The sequence below is a fragment of the Zalophus californianus genome, chromosome 10 (assembly GCF_009762305.2).
Source record: "Zalophus californianus isolate mZalCal1 chromosome 10, mZalCal1.pri.v2, whole genome shotgun sequence".
In the NCBI taxonomy this organism is placed as follows: domain Eukaryota; kingdom Metazoa; phylum Chordata; class Mammalia; order Carnivora; family Otariidae; genus Zalophus; species Zalophus californianus.
In genome coordinates, this window is record NC_045604.1 from 89373555 (window position 1) to 89393287 (window position 19733).

At 43.0% G+C, this 19733-nt stretch overlaps 1 protein-coding gene across 2 annotated transcripts in view; it reads right to left on the bottom strand.

Annotated features, from left to right (window-relative positions):
• Positions 1 to 19733, bottom strand: part of PRKCB (protein kinase C beta) — a 317939-nt gene that overhangs the window by 99081 nt on the left and 199125 nt on the right. For both annotated transcript variants that reach the window (XM_027611157.2, XM_027611156.2), the window contains exons 6-7: positions 6742 to 6898; positions 5367 to 5501 (exon numbers count right to left, since the gene is read on the bottom strand). In XM_027611157.2, coding sequence (XP_027466958.2) covers positions 5367 to 5501; positions 6742 to 6898 — 292 coding nt within the window. The remainder of the gene's footprint in view (positions 1 to 5366; positions 5502 to 6741; positions 6899 to 19733) is intronic.

The window sequence follows — 19733 nt, forward strand, 5'->3', positions numbered from 1 at the left end:
CACCCAGGTGCCCCTCTCTATAGCATTTATCAGCTTCAAACATGCTATTTTTTACTACTCATTTTTTTTAATTTTATGTATTGTTCTCCAAATAAAAAGAAACCTCCATGAACCCAAAGATTCAGTATATAGGTACTTGCTATGTATATTCACTTTTGCCAGCAACAAGGCAAAATCATGGGCAAAGAGTATTAACTGCAACAGACATAATTTTGTGTTGATATCAGTCATTTTTGAAAATAGGTCTTGAAGAGCTATGTAGTCAATAATGATGCCACACACATATAAAGCAAAAAAACATCAGAAATGAAAGAAAATGTTCCAAAAAACGTTACTGGGAGAATCTTAATGAGCACTGTGCATTTTGGTCAGATGAAACAAATAAAAAAAAAAAAGGACACCATAAGAGATCTGGATATTATATTAAGATGGAACTAATCAACACTGAAATGCATGACCTACAAATAGTAAAGGTAATCTTTTTACTAAGTGTCCACAGAACATTTAGTAACACTGAACTAAGCTAAATTGGAAAAAAAAAAAAAGTAAGAAAGAAAAGAAAAGCGTACAGGACATATTCTCTGACCATAAAGTACTAACACTGTCATTTGACATTAATAATGAAAAATGAAACAAAAAGCTAACACCAGTGATTTCCAAAATGCCCAAATAAAAGCACGCTTGAAAGGAAATTAAAAACACAATTGCAGACCCTGAGCAAGCAACAAAAACTGGAGTGCGACACATCACAGCTCAGAGGAAATCTTTATTCCCTCCAATGCCTGTTCTTTATTCCTGAAGAGCAGAGTCCGTTAAGAGAGGAAAAGTAAATTAGCAAAGTGTTCGACTGAAATTCACAGGCAACCACCAACAAACCCACAGAAAAGAAGACTGAAACACAGAATTGATACGTAAATCCCAGAGCTCATTCTTTGCAGAAAAATAAACCATAGCAGAACAGATGAACCCCTGGAAAACAAGGGGAAGGAAAGGAGACAGCAAAAACAAATAAAATTAGAAACAAAGGAGTGGATCTGACAACAGATGCGGGGCTGGTGGCAAAGTGGCAGATGAGGGGCCTGAGGCTGGCGTGCCACATCTGGGAACTCACACAGCTGTCTTTTGCCTTTCTGCTGCATGGTCTTCAATTACAGTACAACAGAAGAGCTGGGAGGGCTCATCCCCTACCAGATGGGGAAACTGAGTCTCGGAGATGGCATGGAACTCACCCAAGACCCCACAGGGACAGGAATCCAAATTTCTAGAATTTGATCCATTTACGGTCAAGACAGCATCACAGATGTCTTGGTCCTGAATCGTTTAGGGGTGACTTTTAGCTGCAAAATCCAAAGAGGGCTTTTATCTGCAAAAGAGGACTTTAATCTGCAAAATCTGAAGAGGGCTTTTATTCAGCAAAAGTTCCCTCCTATAATTCCATCAATTTCACAACTCTCCTAGGAGGAGGGATGAGGGATGCTGCAATTAGCCCTCACTAATGGAATTGTAATGGCTGAGAAGGCTGGAGTACAGAGAGGTGAAGTGATTCACTTGAAGTCACAAAGCATCCATCCACTTAGGACAGCCAAGGTCAAAACGACCTGTCTACCTTCTAGGCCTCTGCCAAACCCCTGTACCAGGAGGCAGAATGGGATGTGCATGTGCTTAGGCCCTGGCATCCCAGAGACCCGGACCCAAACTCAAGCACCGTCATGTACGGGCTGTGTGTCCTTTCACATATTGCTTGACTACTCTGATCCCAGGAACGACACCCCGCCCAGAACTGGTGGGAGAATTGAAGGATGATGACGTGTACGTGTGGGGATATTTTGAACTCAGTCCTTTCATCCTCCCTGCACTCTGCTCTTTCCAGGGAGCAGATGGGACCGGCACCAGTCCAGGAAGAGGTGGTACCAGTGGGAGAGAGTCCTGCCCATTTGGGCCTGAAGAACCATGAGAAGTGAGCAAGGGTAAGGCAAAAGCAGAGGGGCTTTGCCCAGCCTTCTCTGCCCTGGGCGGAGACCTACATGGAGGGCCACACATCACAGCTGCAGCAGGCCAGGGATATAGAGATCACTCAGACAGCGCTCCTGGCCCACATGCAAGAGTCTGAGAAGTAAGGGCTCACACAGGTAGCCTGGGGAGTGGGAAAAATGGGACACTATGCGGAGGGACCTCACAACGAGAGGCAACAGGCCAGGACCTGGGACTCCAGCAGGAAGCCAGAAATGAGGTTCCAAAGCTGGCGGGGGTGGGTAGGGGAACCCGTCCAGCCTCAGTGGGCACGGGTTCGGGAACCAGGCAGGATCAGCTGCTGTGCAGCAGTCAAGCCCAGAAGGCATACCACATGCAGGAGGGTCCCCTTCTCACCCCCAGGAGGTCACGAAACTGCCTAAGAAAGTCTGGGTGCATCACAGAAAAGAAAGAGGCTATTCGTGGGTATCAATGTGTGACTCCAGGACACCTGGAAAGTGATCAGCGCAGAACCTGGCATCCAGTTAAGAGTCAATAAGTGGTAGCTATTGCTCTGGTAATTATTATCATTATGCTCTCTCTCTCCTGTCTCACTTAGACGCCCCTGGGAGATCATACATTCTTTCTCCTTAACGTCCTTACGCCTGACTTAAAGAGGAAGGAACATGCAATCTGTCACTAGTGTTGATGGCAGCATGCAAAGTCAGATCATCCATATGTTAAGAAAAATCACCCAAGTTTTTATCATGAATGGATGTTGTACTTTGTCAAATGCTTTTTTTTTTTTTGCATCTATTGAGATGATCGTATGGTTTTTTTATCCTTTCTCTAGTTGATGTGATGTATCATGCTGATTGAACCACCCTTGCATCCCCAGGATAAATCTCACTTGGTCGTGGTGGGTGACTTTCTTTTTAAATGTATTGTTGGATTTGGTTTGCTAGTATTTGGTGGAGAATTGCCGCACCTATGTGGACCGGGAAAATGGCAAAAAGATGGCAGTGTGACCTCTCACTGTCGTGCAAGAACATTTTCTAAATAGTTATCTCCTTCCCTGCTACTACTTATTAGTCTAATACTTAGAACTGTTACTTATAATCCACAAGACAGTAGGGCCCAGATGGCCTCCCAGCTCTGCGAAGACAAAACGCTAACTTTTAGAAGTTTTTCCAGTCTGGGGCGCCTGGCTGGCTTTAGTCGGGTAAGCATGCAACTCTTGATCTCTGGGTTCTGAGTTTGAGCCCCACGCTGGGTGTAGAGGTTGCTTAAAAATAAAATCTTTAAAAAAGAAGAAGAAAAAAAGAAGTTCTTCCAGTCTGGTAGACAGATCGCCTCCAAGGTTGTGATTTCGTTGCCCTGTTTGGCAGCCGGCTTTACCTCTAACTTAGCAAAGTGACTTCAGCATTCCTGTGTCTCCTGGTATACCAGTCTCAGCTTCTCAAACCTTCGGAATCAGCCATTGATGTTCGTGGTCTCCCCATTCGTGAGCTAAGGAAAACTGTGACAAATGCTCCTTACCTATTTTTTTGAGAATTCTGTTGTTAACCGTTTGTGATCTGTGCTTTAACACACCTTAGTACTACTGTTTTTTTGTACCCACTTGGCTTTCATCCTCCTTCACATCTGTCATCATGTTGTCATTGATTAGTCATTGGTGTCATTTCTTCTCACTCCAGAAGCTAAGCGCCATGAGGGCATGTCTGTCTTATACCTGACGGATCTCTAGTGACAAGAATGGACTAGAGAGAGACTCAAAATCTATTTGAATAAAAGTCTGTGGTAAATACAAGGGCGCCTGGGTGGCTCAGTCGGTTGAATATCTGACTCTTGGTCTCATCTCAGGGTGGTGAGATGGAGCCCTGTGTCGGGCTCTGCACTCAGCGGGGAGTCTGCTTGAGTTCTCTCTCTCCCTCTGCGCTCCCCCCGCCCTCCCGGATCACATTCTCTCTCTCTCAGATAAATAAATCTTAAAAAAACAACAACAACAAAGTCTATGATGAACAGGGAGGAGAGACATGGGAGGTTGTACGGTGAGCAATGGAAAGGATGTGTGGGCCAGGTGACACATTCTCTTTCTTGCTAAACTGGTCTGATTTTTATTTTCTTTCACTTGTAACTGGAAAAGCCCCCAGTGAGACCATTCAGAAAGGAGACAATTTCTCTTAAAGAGAAGGGCAGCCAGTAATCCCCACTTTGCTCAAAGCTATGGTGCCAGGTTGGACTTTGTATTCTGACTCCTTTTACTCAGATGACGGTGAAACCAACAATTGCTAAGGCGGCTCACCTAGTCTCTTCGCTGGGAATACTGAGCAAGGATTTTTTGCCATGAGAAGGGAACGAAGCAAAAACTGCAGAACAAAGGAGACACTGCAGCTGACCACTGCCGTAACCTCCCAGCACCTCCGTGGCCAGGCTTGGTAAGCAGTCCCAACGAAGGAGCATCTTCTTACAGAGCCAGAATCTGACAGTGGATTGTGTGTATCTTTAGGGTATATTGTGAGAGCCACTTTAGTGCCCATGGGGCCAGTCAAGACATGTAACTGTGTAAAGTTAGATGGATATAAAGCAATAGGGGGTGGTGGAGACTATGGCAAACAGAAAAGTCATGTCCTGTCTGAAGGAGGCATTAACTAACTACTTACCTGTTCTCAATTCTTGCCTTCTAGGCCCAGTACATCCAGATATTTCTGGCTTTGCAAACCAGAAGTCCAGATTTTTTTTTTAAGTAGGCTCCATGCTGGGCATGGAGGGTTTAAACTTACAACACTGAGATCAGGCCTTTTAGGCCCAGTGCATCCAGATATTTCTGGCTTTGCAAACCAGAAATCCAGATTTTTTTTTTTTTAAGTAGGCTCCATGCTGGGCATGCAGGGCTTAAACTTACAACACTGAGATCAAGACATGAGCTGAGATCAAAAGTAGGACATTTGGGACGCCTGGGTGGCTCAGTTGTTAAGCATCTGCCTTCAGCTCAGGTCATGATCCCAGCGTCCTGGGATCAAGCCCCGCATCAGGCTCCCTGCTCAGTGGGGAGTCTGCTTCTCCCTCTCCCTCTGCCCCTCCCCCCTGCTCATGCTCTCTCTCGCTCTCAAAAAATAAGTAAAATCTTTAAAAAAAGGTTGGATGCTTAACCAACTGAGCCACCCAGGCACCCACCCCCAGAAGTCCAGATTTTTATGGAAAATGTCCCGATTTTGAAAATACTAGCAACTGATTTTTTTTTTTTAAGTACAAGGACCAAATAAAACATTTCCATGAGGCAGATCCGATCTACCAGCCATCACTCTGTGACTCTGCTTTAGTATTTCACTTTTAGGACAAAAAGGAAAACATCCTTCTTCCCATATTCGATGGACCAAGCTATATGGTAGCTTTCAAAGCAAAATCCTGCTTACCAGCCATCAACACCAGCTTTCTGCAGTTCGGAAATCCCAAACGACAAAGATCCCATGAAGTCATTCCTGCTGGTCAGATCCCAATCCCAAATCTCTACAGACAGTCTTCTGTCTTTGTCTGATTCTTTCAGTTGGCTACCAAGAGCAAAAAGAGAGAAGTCAGCGGACGTTACAGTGATTTCTCAAGCAGATGAAATGTTTAAGAGGACAAGGCCCGAAGGTAGGAATTTTTAAAGATTACAAGCTGTTGCAAGCAACATATTCCGTTTCGCTCCCAGGCAAGCTCCCCAGGGAGGGAGAGCTTCTCAGGTTCCACAGCCTGTGGCTCAGCTGGGTAGAGGACCTGGGCCAGCTCCAACAGGAGCAGTTCTAGCTGCTTCTGCTGCCTTAAGTCTTAATAGAGTTCGTGATGTTCGGGAAACCCTATTGACATAGTCGCTATAAGAAATATGGGTATCAATTATATAACTGCATGAGTGTTTGCACACATGGGAGTTAGCATGAGGCTGAGGACATCTGTGGAGGAAGCAGTCTTGTCAGTGCTGGTCGGGGGAAACTGTCTGTTCTGAGGCATGTCCTTGATTGAGGCTGAGGTGCACCCCCACTTTTGCCCTGAGAGAGGAAACGGGGGGGATGGGGCTCCCACAAGGAATCATGCTTTTGGCCCGTAGCCTCCAGAGTCAGAGTGTTGGAAGCTGAATCCTCCTCGACCCCATATTTGTTGGGGGACTCTGGCCACATTCTTTAACCTCTACAAGCCCCATTGGTTAAATGGGGATGAAATGGCCAATGAAGTGAGGTCATTCAATAGAGTGCTTTTTATAACCAGAATATGCTCCTTAAATATTGGCTGATGTCACTAACCCTTGTGGGCCCAGATGCATCAAAAAGTGACCCCAGGTTCTTGAGCACTGGCCCAGGAAGATCCTCCATGGAAGGTGGCAGAGAACTCTCAACAGGCTGCAGACTCAGCATATCCATACCCACAGACTCAGCCCTAGAGGGGTTATCACCACACCCTATGGGTTATGTCCCACTGTTCACTGAGACCAGAGCTTCTCCCACAACTTGCCTTCACCTAGCAACACATCACACTACTTTCTATCCCACCCACTCCCCACACCACAGACATTCTCAACTCTATTAAAAAAAATAAGTTCCAATTTTTACTTGGCTTGCAATGCAAAAATGCAGATGGAAGGGGAGGAAGGGGAGGGAGGAGGGAGAAAGGGAGGGAGGGAAGGAGAGGGAAGGAGAGGGAAGGAGGGAATGAGGGAGGAAGTGAAATGGAAGCCGGGAGGGGCACTCTCTGATCTCAGGTGGCCCAGAAGCCAACCCCCACCGCCCACGCTGGGCAGCGATAATTTTAACTTACAATCTGAATGTCTCGTTCCACTCAGGGTTGAGGGAGCACTTGATGGTTTTGGTCTTCTGCTTGCTCTCACTCTTGGGGTCGGGAATCAGTTTCAGTTTCACGTAAGGGTCTGACAAACCATTGGGGTCCATAGGTACAAGGTTTTTAGCATCTCTTACTAAAAAGAGAAAACGCAATTTCAGCATTAATAGCCCCACAATGTTTAAGCATCGACCAGTGAGGGCTGGACAACATGTGGACAAGTCCTTGGCATCCCACTCATTTAATAGGAATTGTAACTAGGAACATCAAAAGCTAAGAGGCATGCAAAGCGAGACAGACTGGTAAGATGTAGCCTCTGCTCTATATGAGTTCAAAACGGATTTCCGACTTTCATACTGCTCTACCCACTGTGCCCCCAAGATTAGCTGTATGCTCTCTTAAGTTTGTGCTCCACAAAGCCAACAAGAAAGATTGGCTTCTTTCACCGCACATAATGTTTTCAGGGTTCATCCACACTGTGGCTCATGTCAGTACTACAGTTATAGCTGAATATTATCCCCTCGTATGGATATATCAAACTTTGGGTTTTTTTTTATAAATGTTTTTATTTATTTATTTGTGAGAGTCAGAGAGAGAGGGGGGCAGAGGAAGAGGGAGAAGCAGGCTCCCCACCTAGCAGGGAGCCTGATGCGGGACTCGATCCCAGGACCCTGGGATCATGACCTGAGCCGAAGGTAGACGCTTAACCATCTGAGCCACCCAGGCACCCCTCAAACTTTGTTTATCCATTCATCTGTTGGACATGGTTGTTCCCACTTTTTGGCTCTAGTGAATAGTGCTGCTATGAACATCTGTGCACTCTGACACAGAAGGTCACATGTTGTAGGATTCCACTTATATGAAACACCCAGAACAGGTAAATCCAGAGACAGAAAAAGCAGACCAGTGGTGGCAAGGAGCTGGTGGGGAGGGGGGAATGGGGAGCGACCACATAATGGGGAAGGGGTTTCCTTTATTGGTGATAACATTTCTTGGAACTAGATACAGGTGATGGTCGCACAACCCCGTGAATATACTAAATGCCAGTGAATGGTACACTTTAAGATGCCTAATACTTAATTTTATGTTATGTGAATTTTACCTCAATTCAAAAAGCAAAAGCTAAAAGAGAAAGAGTTGCTCTCCAAACCAGGGTGCACCTGTCATCCACGGGGCACCCGTAACCATGACCCAGACAGCCCAGAGAGAAGGCTGGAAAAATATCGCAGCATTACAGATAGGCTCCACCCTCAATGAAGAACACTGAGTAAAGGAGGCTGTGAGACTGGCTTAAAGAAGAAAGGAAGCAGAGGGTCAGTAGTGTAGACACAACTGGGTATAGGAAGGATGAGATGGAATAGAACATCAGCCTACAGAAACAGAAAGAAGTTAGCCAGGAGTCAACTTGAAAGCCAGTTACATAGGCAGCCATAGGAAGGAGATGGGAAAACGGGAGTCATATGGATACGGTGCCAACCATCTCAATTATGATAGAAAAATCCAAAGTACTACATTAGCAGATTGAATCAAGCGATCTGCCAGAAGGCTAATATAGAATGACTCTTACCAGGAATGCAAAGATGGTTCAATCATAGAAAACCTATTATTTAAAATATTCATTATATGTATAGGTTAAAGGAGAAAACCATTGAATCATTGCAATTGGCTACAATAGCAGGAAATTGCCTTCACAGGATAAAGGCTATCTGAAATTAATAGCTCCATAGTTAATGATAAATGCAATCCCATCAAAGGCAGGAAGACAATAGACATCCATGACCCCAGCTATAATTCGACTTTTTTTTTTTTTTAAGATTTTATTTATTTATTTGACAGAGAGGGAACACCAACATGGGGAATGGGAGAGGGAGAAGCAGACTCCCCGCTGAGTAGGGAGCCCGATGCAGGGCTCGATCCCAGGACCCTGGGATCATGACCTGAACTGAAGGCAGATGTTTAACAACTGAGCCACCCAGGCGCCCCTCGACATTTTTCCTGAGTGTTCCATAAGTACAATAATACAATAGAAACAGAACACTGGAAAGTAGAGGATAAAGCACCACCTCACCTCCTAAAACTTTTGCTTCTGCCCTATCACAGTCACCTCCTCCCTGGAGTTTATCATCCCAGAAATGACACCACTTTCTCAATCTCCTCTTCACGTACCCCACGAGCCTATGCCTCTCCCTATTTTCCCAGTTCATTAACCTTAGTACTCCACTGTGACCAGTCTTACACCACCAATCAGTCTGTTGAGACAATCTTTATTGAATCTTCTCCCCATTCCCTCTTGCCTTTATTTAATTCACCCCCAGGGTGCCTGGGTGGCTCAGTCAGTTAAGCGGCTGCCTTCGGCTCAGGTCATGATCCCAGGGTCCTGGGATCGAGTCCCGCATCGGGCTCCCGGCTCGGCAGGGAGCCTGCTTCTCCCTCTCCCTCTGCCTGCCTCTCTGCCTACTTGTGCTCTCTATCTCTGTGTCAAATAAATAAAATCTTAAAAAAAAATTCACCCCCAGCCTAGAGTTCATAGTGCATTATAATCACTCCCTTGGAAACCCCCTCAACTCTCTTGCTCCTCTTTCTTTCCATTTTATTTATCTGGGGGAAAAAAAAAACAACCCAGCCCTCGTTAAATTCGTAGATCTTCTCTTTATTTTCCTACACCCAAGCAGCTAGCCATTGCTGTTGGGGGCAAGGGGAGTGCCACCTGACTTGTCTAAGATCATATCACTAGGAAGGGGTTGGGACTGAATACATGACATGGAAAAAGGGCTGGTGGACTCCTAGGGGGGTGACAAGAGGCCCAAGGACGCAAGTGGTAACTTATTCTGCACCGACGTGTTTCTGCACCGTAGCATATGGCCTTTCCTCCCATTTATCCACAGGCTGAATTCTCGCTCCATGTCATTCTCACGCAGGTTGTGCCTCATTCTTGCACCAAAAGCAAGAACTTTTCCTCTTCGATTTTGACTCAGTTAAGTTCAATAAGCAGGTCCCTATGAGGCACTAGGCATTCTGTTAGGCATTGGGGACATGGGGATAAGATAAGATGTTGATCCTGTCCCCCAGGAATACAGAAAACCAAATTTATTCAAAGTATAGTTGATCGCTAATGAGTCCACAGGCAGGTCACATAGTGTAGTGGATACAAGGCTACGAGAGGTCAGGTTTTGCATCTTGCTTTGCAGTTACTTCACAGTTTGGGACCTCGATTTCTTGACCAATGAGATGCAGATGATACATACTTCACTGGGTTGTTGTAAGAGTATAATCGGACGCAGAATATACACGTTTAGCACAGAACCTGGCTCTCAGGGAATAGTCAATAAATGCCAGCTATATTTTTGCCATTTTATTATTATTATTACACATATTCAGGGTCCCCTCTCATTACATCTGTCCACTTTTATTAAGAAGAGTTAACCATTTCCAAGTGGACATCTGGGTCTTCTTCTTTGAGAATAAGGCATCTGACCTTCCCACTTGAACCTTTCCAGAGGGCTCCTCAAACCTTAGTGTGTATAAGAGTCACCCACACAGCTTGTAAGGCACATATTCCTGGGACCCACTCCTACAGATGGATTCTGATTCAGTGACTCTGGAGGGACAGCTGCTCACTTGTTTTTCTAACACGTTCCCAGGTGATATTGCTACTGCTGGTGGTCCACACAGCACACATTAAGTAAAGCGTTTCTGGATGATACAATTTAAGATCCACATGCATCTTCCCCATAGAATATAATCTCCAACTGTTGCTTTCTCTCATTTCTTGAGCCTTCCAGGGAAAATAGCATGTGCCAGTTCCTAGGCTGGGATCTTGTAATGACACATCTATCACGGAGTAAAGCTGCATAAAAACATGATCTGAGGCGCGCTGACGTGCCAGAAACTTGTCTGTCTGGTTGACTGGCAACACATATGCAAGTGGGAACGGCTCACATCTCTTCTGTCAAGGCCCACACCCCCTTCCCACCTCACTCCCCGTGTTATGAACTGACACCACAGGACCATCACCAGAACTTTCTTCTACTGTTAAGTTTACGAGTTCACAGCTCCGGAAGGAGCTCTTGACAAGACAAGTGTGTGCTGGGGTCTTGAGCCAATCTTTAAAATTAATGCTTTAAGAATGACCCCTCCTCGGGCCTCTGCTTCTCCCAAACCCAATATTCGTGACTGAGATATGACTCCATCTTCCCGCTAGCCCTTATAGATCCTTCCTTCCCCTTTTGTCCTTTTGGATCTATCTTCCACTGAAGAGGTCAAAAATTGCCGTGGAAAGGAATGGAGTGGAGTCGATTCTGGGCCTGCTGGCATTCACATCTCAAGAGCTCTAGCTCCCGAAACCACCACATCATGAGCAGGTGACAGTAGCTGCAGGCTAAGATCCAGAGGCCTGTCCCTCCTGAAGCTTTTCAAAGTAGAGTCATGTTTCCCAGCCACAATGTACTGAGGAAGCAAATCTCTCTAGACCACACTTGGCGAGACTGACTTTGATTTTTCTTGATAAATGTTTCTTTACTATCTTTGTTGAAATCCAGCCAGCCCAGATGGTACAAAATGCTTCACACAAAGCAGAAATAGCAACCTTCCCCCCTTGGTGGAAGTGTGCTAAATGTACAGAAGAGAAGTGTCCTGATCCAGAGAACACTGCTCGCCTTGGATGTGAAGCAGGTGGGGGGTGAGGTCTGGCTGTTTCCATCAAAGGGTCCTCAGAGCAAAGAAGGCCTTCTGCGTGCTGCTGAAAGTTACCTAAGACAATGCTGAATCCATAAAAAGACAGCATCACGGTTAACTATTTTCCTAAGAATTGTTCTTCAAAAACTTTCCTACTCTTTCCCCCAACCCACCACCCCACAACCACCCAAAATACAACTATCTATTAGAAAAATCTGAATTGTGCTGCTCTAAAGCCTTTATCTCACACATTGTGGGAGATAACCAGAAGCTTCTCTTTATCAACTCCTTTAAAAGGCACTTCCTTCAACATCATGGGTCCTCACTTGTCCTCCCTAGGTGTCCCCAGAACAGCTATTCAAAGTAATGCCCACTAATATTCAGTTATGTTTGAGGATGTCTGCAATGACAAAGCATAGGAAATACTGAGTGCCCCTCCACAGGGGAAGGGGTAACTAATCCGTGCATATTCAGACTGCGAAATACTATGCACATGTTAATCACATGGACTATCTATATGCACGAACATGGTGAACAAAATGGCTAGGTGAAGAGAGATGATGACAGTACAAAGTTTCTTTCTTTCTTTTTTTTTTAAGAAAAATGTGCACACCAACGGTTCGATTGTGGCAACGTAGATCCCCACTATGAATAAATCACAGCATTGGGTCAATGTACATTTCCTGAATCGGATCATTGTACCATGCCTGTGTAAGAGGATGTTCTCATTCCTGGGAAATACACACTCAAGTATTTACATTGTTTTTTTTTTTCCATTTTATTATGTTATGTTAATCACCATACATTACATCATTAGTTCTTGATGTAGTGTTCCATCACACTCAAGTATTTAGGGCAAATGGGAACCATATACTCCAACTTACTGTCAGATGGCTCAGAAAAAAAAACATATACATTTATAAAGATATTTAATAGAGAGAATGATAAGCCAAATGGGGCAAAATATGAACACCTGGTAAATCAGGTAAAGAGCAGGTGGATGTTCCCTGTACTAGCCATGCAACTTTTCTGTAATTTTGAGATTATGTCAAAATAAATGGATTTGAAAAATAGGGCCCTCCAAATCTTCAGGAGAAAAGTACAATAGATTTTCTGCTGAGCATCAGGTGCTGCATGGAAGTGTTGGATCACTTCCATACATTGTACACCAGAATCTAATGTTATACTTCATGTTAACTAACTAGAATTAAAATTAAAAACTTAAAAAAATAAAACAACAAATTTTCTACAATGTCATATGTGAATTTAAATATATAGAAAAGAACCTGGAAGGATATACCCCAAACTTACTTAATGTAATGACTATATCTAAGGAAGAGGTAGAGAAACCTGGTTTTGGGGTTGTGGGCAAAATAGACTTCAGCCTTACCTGTCACATTCTGAATTTATTACAAAGAGAAAGCACTTTTGTATTAATTGTGTTATTTAAACTAAATTTTTTAAAAACAACTCAGTTGTGCATCTCCGGCCTCTAAGAACCCACTGCCCTTGGCCTTCAGGGCCCCCCATCCTGTTCTCCAAAAACCATAGAGCAATTGGGTTCTGCAGAATGAGGCTCAAAAACTCATGATCTGGATCACAGAACCTTTGGTGAACAACACATAGACCTGGGATTACCTCACTGAGATCAGACGGACACCCTCAGCACCTACCCTGAGATCGCAGCAGGGATGGGAGCAGAGAGACTCAAGAGGCTTAAAAAAAAAAAAAAATGACAGAGCCACCAATGTATTTTTGCTATCCTGCCCTGCTCCTTTCCTATTCCTGTGGCCCTCTGGTGGCTGACAGCTTACCTGGGCCTTTGGTTAACCCCCAATCCCTCCCCACTGCCGGCCACACCCTCTCTAGTTACAAGCTTCTTTGGCCCTTTGCTCCAAAGTCGGCCCCTGGATCTGTGTCCCTTCGAAGTCCTATTCACTTGTTACTTCCTCTAACCCCAAGATTCTCTGATGCTATGGCTTTGGTGAGCCTCGGATCCATCAGAATCCCCTTCCCATAGGCATCTTAACTGGCCATCCCCTGTGGCTTCATCAGACAGGCTCTAACCGCAAAGCGAACCAACCTGGGGTCTCTGGGCACCCACACGCAGCACTGAGGTCACCCCTAGTGCGTTGTGGCCAAGGGCTCCTGGGACAGCTGGCTTCCTGCCACTGCTGGCGGGGGTACAGTTATCGCACCTCTAATTATCTGTGTTGACAGACTTCCAGCTGGGACCGTCACAGTGTCTGTCTAGAAGAGAGCCTGTCAAGTCACGGCAAGTGAAACGAGGGTGGAGCGTTAGTACAGAGGAGACCGGGAGCTAAATTAGCAACACGCAGACTCTGGAGTCAGACAGACCCCAGTTTGAATCCTACCTCTGCCCTGACTCTCACTTAATTGGGTGATCTTGGTTAAATGATTTCTCTGAGCCTTGGTTCCCCACCCCCTTCTCCAAAATGCGGGTAAAACCACAGACGACTCAGCGGGATGGTAGATAATAGTTCGGGGGACCATTCATCCCCATTTGCCCAGGACAGCCTCAGTTTATACCATTTATCCCTTCACTCTCAAAAGAGTTCCACTTTGGACGATGGATTTTTAGGGTGACCCTAATTATGGAGGACAGTAGCGTTACAGGGGAATTTAAAGCACATGGCAGAGGCTCAGCAAATGCTGATTCCCTTTCTCCTTTGGGAGAATTCAAATCAAATTATATAACGATCCAGATACATCTCCAGGCTAAAAGAGTATCCCTCCAATGTGATTTTCATACAAATGAATCTGGAGGAGGTACCAAGACACAATAGATAATCTGAAACCAAACGTGACACATCTACCTTCTTCCTGTTAGGACCGCCTCTCCATCCCGACCCAGGCACCTGAAGCTTTACTTGGAATGACACTCCTCCAACCCCACCGATCACCTTTTAACCTCCTACTTCCCTGCTCCCTTTACTCCAGTTTTGTTGATCTCATTGAACCCTCTGACCCCCCCAACTCTTCCTTCGCTCTGGTGCATTTGTGCACTGCTATAGTATGACGTCTCTCCTGAGCCTGCCCTTATGGAGTCATTCTGCCAGGGACTGCCACATCTCCCCCCTCTTGTCTTTTCAAGAGCATCCTCTCTAGGTACCTCTGACCATCAGTGACACATGGCATAGAGAGTGTTCCTAGAGAAAAGCATCATACGTGGGGGCTTGGGACCAGCAAACACTCCTGGTCACTAACCACAGCTTGGTCCTCCACACCTCCTATCCACCCTATGGAGCGACCCTAATCAACTGCCTGTCCCATTCTTGGCAGAAGTGACATCAGGAGCTCTCATTCTTAAGGCTCTCATAGATTCCTATTCCTTCTTATCTGCCTAATGATCTTCTGTTTCATATGTTTGTGTCGTGGATTTGTAGTTCCATTATGAAAATGTGGGCTGAGCAATTTGTGGGCATTGGGGGGGTGGATTTAGTGAGGATTTCCTTGCAAGCTAACATATCACCAATTATGTGCAAAGGAAAAAGGTGATTGTCTCATTAAAGGGCACAGGCTTTAAGATAGAGGAAATTAGGAATTACTCTAATTAAATTATTTAAGTCATCTATATCCATGTTGTTTTTTTTACTTGTTTTATCTGTCAAAGACTGACAAAGTATGTTTTAAGACCCTCCTGCTATGGTATTTCTGTACACTTCTTTCATTTTGACTAGTTTTTGCTTTATGTATTTTGACACTATGTTATTTGAGATTCATGACCACTTTTCAGTCTTAGTGTTTACCTTGCACAATTAAAATATTTTTTCTGTACAGTTCATTCTTTATCTTGAGCTCTACTTTGGATACAGGTGCTTTTCCATTTGCCCCGGTCTTTTCTCCAGGAACATCTGATACCCATTTACCCCTGGATAAATATTGTTTGTCCTCTACATCTACCATTTTTTTCACGATTGTATTCATTTCTTGGTCTCCTTCCTCCACCATCTGGGAGCACTCCTAAAATTTGTTTCCATACTACTGATTATATTTTATGCAGTAGGCATTCCCACATTCACTGTTTCTATGCATTTTAATTTATTATTTTAAACTACCTGGTATCATAGCGGGGTGCCTGGGTGGTACGGTTGGTTAAGCATCTGACTCTTGGTTTCAGTTCAGGTCATGATCTCAGGGTCATGAAATCGAGCCCCCACGTCGGGCTCTGTGCTCAGTGGGGAGTCTGCTTGGGTTTCTCTCTCTCCCTCTCCTTCTGCTCCCCCCTCATATGTGATCTCTCTATCTCTCAAATAAATAAATCTTTTAAAAAAGATAAATTACCTGGTATATAGCATACTATCCTTCTTGCTTATACCTTCTTCTTGGCCAGCTCCTTTTTCATTTCAGTCTTTTGACTTATTTCCTCCCTCCTACTCTCCCTCTTTTTATTTCTTTTTCTTTCTCTCCTCTCCCTCCCTCTTACTCTCACTCTCTTCCCTCTCCCTCCCTCCCTCCTTCCATCCATCTTTTATCCATTTACTTTCGACCTACGGCATTTATTTAATTTCTTAAATTGGCATACAGTGAAATTAACTTTTTCTTTTGGTATATACTCCTGAAAATTTTAACACATGTATAGATTCATGTAACCGTCACACAACCAGGATACAGAACAATTCTATCACCCCAGGAAAATCCCCTGTGCAGCCCCTCTGTAGTCACAACCTCCACCCCCTCTCAGCCTCTGGCAACCACTGATCTGTTTCCCATCACCATGGTTTTATCTTCTCAAGAATGGTATATAAGTGGAATCATATAGTATGCGACATTTCGAGATTGACTTCTCTTAGCATAATGTCTTTGAGAGGCATCCAAGTTGTATGTATGAGTAGTTAATTCCTTTTTATTGATGAGTAGTATTGTACTGTACGTCTGTACAACTGTTTGTTTATCCATTCACCCACTAAAGGACATTTTAGTGGTGATTACGAAGAAAGCTACTATAAATATTCATAGATTTTTGTGTGAACATAAAGTTTTCATTTCTCAAGGGTAAACTCCTAAAAGTGGGCTCATTAAGTCATATGGTGTGTGGAGATACACACACACACACACACACACACACACACACACACACACACATATATAAAGAAGTGCTTGAAATGAAATTTATATTGTGGAATTCTACTGAACATTTAAAGAAGAAATAACACTTTTTCTTCTAGAAAAGAGAAGAAAGGGAATACTTCCTAATTTATTTTATGAAGCTAGCATTACCTATGATATGTGTGTGTAAAGCTTTCCAGAGGGATTTTACCATTTAGCATTCCCACAGGCAATCAACGAGAGTTCCTCTTGCTCTGCATCCCTGCCAGCACATTGTATTCACAGTATTTATTATCATTATTATTTTAGCCATTCTAATAGGGGTGTAGTGGTATCTCACTGTGGCTTTAACTTGCCTTTCCTTAATGTCTAATGATATGGAATATCTTCTCATGAATGAATTTGCCATCCTTATATCATCTTTGGTGGTATGTTTGTTCAAGTCTTTGGTGTGTTTGTAGTGAGGCTGTTGTTTTTATACTTAGGAGTCTGAGAATTCTTTACTCTGGACACAGGTCCTTTGTCAGATACGTGATTTGCAAATATTTTCTTCCGGCTTGCAGCTTGCCTTCTCATTCTATAGCAGTGTCTTTTGCAGAACAAAAGGTTTGTTTGTTTTTTTCAATTTGAATGAAGTCCACTTTATCACTTCTTTTCTGAGTCATGTTTTTAGTGTCATGTAGAACTCTTTAACTCCAGGCCATAAAAATTTTCTCCTACACTTTCTAAAGTTTTATATCTTTACATTCTACATTTAGATCTATGATCTATACTTATTTATTTCAGAGAGAGAGAGAGAGCGTTTGCACATGAGCAGGCGTGGGGGGCAGAGGGAGAAGCAGGCTCCCCACTGAGCAGGGATCCCGATACTGGGGCTCTATCCTAGGACCCCGGGATCATGACCTGAGCTGAAGGCAGACGTTTAACCAACTGAGCCACCCAGGCACCCCATATTTTCAGTTAATTTTTATATAAGGTATGAAGTGAAGGTTAAGGTTCATTTTGTTTGCATATGGATGGCCAATCATCCCAACATCATTTGTTGAAAGACTACTCTTTTTCCTCCATTTCTCTGGGTTTTTGTTTTTGTTTTTTTTTTAGAGGTAAAAATTGGGCCATATTTGTGTGGGTATATATGAACTCTCTATTCTGTTCCAGTCATTTATAGATCTATCATTTGGCCAAAACCACACTGCTCAATTGTTGAAGCTTTATATAATAAGTCTTAAGATTGAGGATTGTGAATCTTCCAATTTCATTCTTCATTTTAAAACAGACAATAAGTCTATAATTGAATCTGTAAGAACTGACATACTGAGTCTTCCAATCCATGAACATAGTATATCTTTCCATTTATTTATTCTTTATTTCAATGTTTTGTTATTTTCAGCATACAGATCCCAGACATGTTTGCTAGATTTATATCTAAATATTTCATTTGTTTTGGAGTTACTATAAATGGTGTTCTTTTTTTCAACTTTGGTTTCTAATTGTTTACTCTTGGTATATGGAAATACAATTGACATTTGTGTATTGATCTTGTATCCTAAAGCCTATTTAAACTTATTTGTTCTAGAAGGTTTTTTGGTAGACTCTTACAGATTCTCTACATAGACAATCATGTTTTCTGTGTATACAGCCAGTTTTCTGTTTTTGTTTCCAATCTGTATTTACATTTTTTAAATTTCTTATTGCACTGGCTAGATCTTCCAGTATGATGCTGAATAGAGTGGTGAAGTCTTGTTCCATAGCTATGGGGAAAGTATGCAATCTTTCACTATTAGGTATGTTGTAGATATTCTGTAGATGCAAGGAAGTTCCCTTCTATTTCCACTATGCTGAGAACTTTCATCATAAATGGATATTAAATTTTGTCAAATATTTTTCTGCATCAATAGATATGTTTGTGTGTTTTTTCTTTCTTTAGATTATTAATATGATGGATTACATTAATTGATTGCCTATTATTGAAACAGCCTTGCATTCCCAGAATAAAAGTCACTTGGTTAGGGTGTATTATTCTTTTTACATATTTCTGGATTTGATTTATTATTATTTTGTTGAAGATTTTTGTATTTATGTTTATAAGGACTATTTCTCTGTATTTTTCCTGTACTGTTTTTGTCTGGTTTTTGGCATCAGGGTAATGCTAGCTTCATAAAATAAATTAGGAAGTGTTCCCTTTCTTCCCTTTTCTAGAAGAAAAAGTGTTATTTCTTCTTTAAGTGTCTGGTAGAATTCCACAATATAAATTTCACTTCAAGCACTTCTTTATCTGGATGCCATGAATTTTGATGTGTTATATTTTCATTTTCTTTTCATTGCTTCAAAATACCTTCTAACTTTCCTTGAGATTCCATCTTTGAACCACGGATTATGTAGAAGCTTGTTTTTGTAATTTCCATATTTTCCCATGGGGCTCTACTCCCATGATTTTAATTTCTACCTAAGAGCACTTTACTGAGCTATAGAACATTATATACAACTGTTTAATGTATATCTAGTGCTGGATGTCCCATAAGTACATCAACTCAAAATGTCCAGTAATACTCATTATCTCCATGTTCTCTCCCATGACCATGTCTGCTCCCCTTCTTTCAATGCCATTTTTGATGAGTGCTCAACCATTCACCAAACTGTCCAAGTGAGTAATCTGGTCTCCTCCCCCTGGTGCAACCTCACCTAGGACTATATACTGTTCATTCTACTTCTTTATCACTTCATGTACCTGAGCCCCTTTCTCGGTTTTTTCCCAAAGATTTTATTTATTTATTTATTTATTTATTTATTTATTATTTATTTATTTATTTATTATTTGAGAGAGAGAACAAGAAAGAGCAAGGGAGAGCATGATGGGGGAGAGGCAGATGGAGAGAGGCAGGCTCCCCACTGAGCAGGGAGCCCCATTCGGGGCTCGATCCCAGGACCCTGGGATCATGACCTGAGCCAAAGGCAGACGTTTAACCGACTGAGCCACCCAGGCGCCCACTGAGCCTTTCTTATTATCCATACAGCTACCACCTTAACAGTAGTAATTGTGTCACAGGATTACTGTCATTATTCAGTTATATTTGAAGCCTGTAAAATGCCTGGTATTGTCCTTGGCAGGTGATGCGTGATTAGTAAACAGCAGTCACTCACTTGGTTTAGTTTGGGCACTCATTTTTTTTTTTCCTGGTGAAATTAAGATCCTTCTAGTTGGTTCCTTGACTAGTCTTGCTTCATCT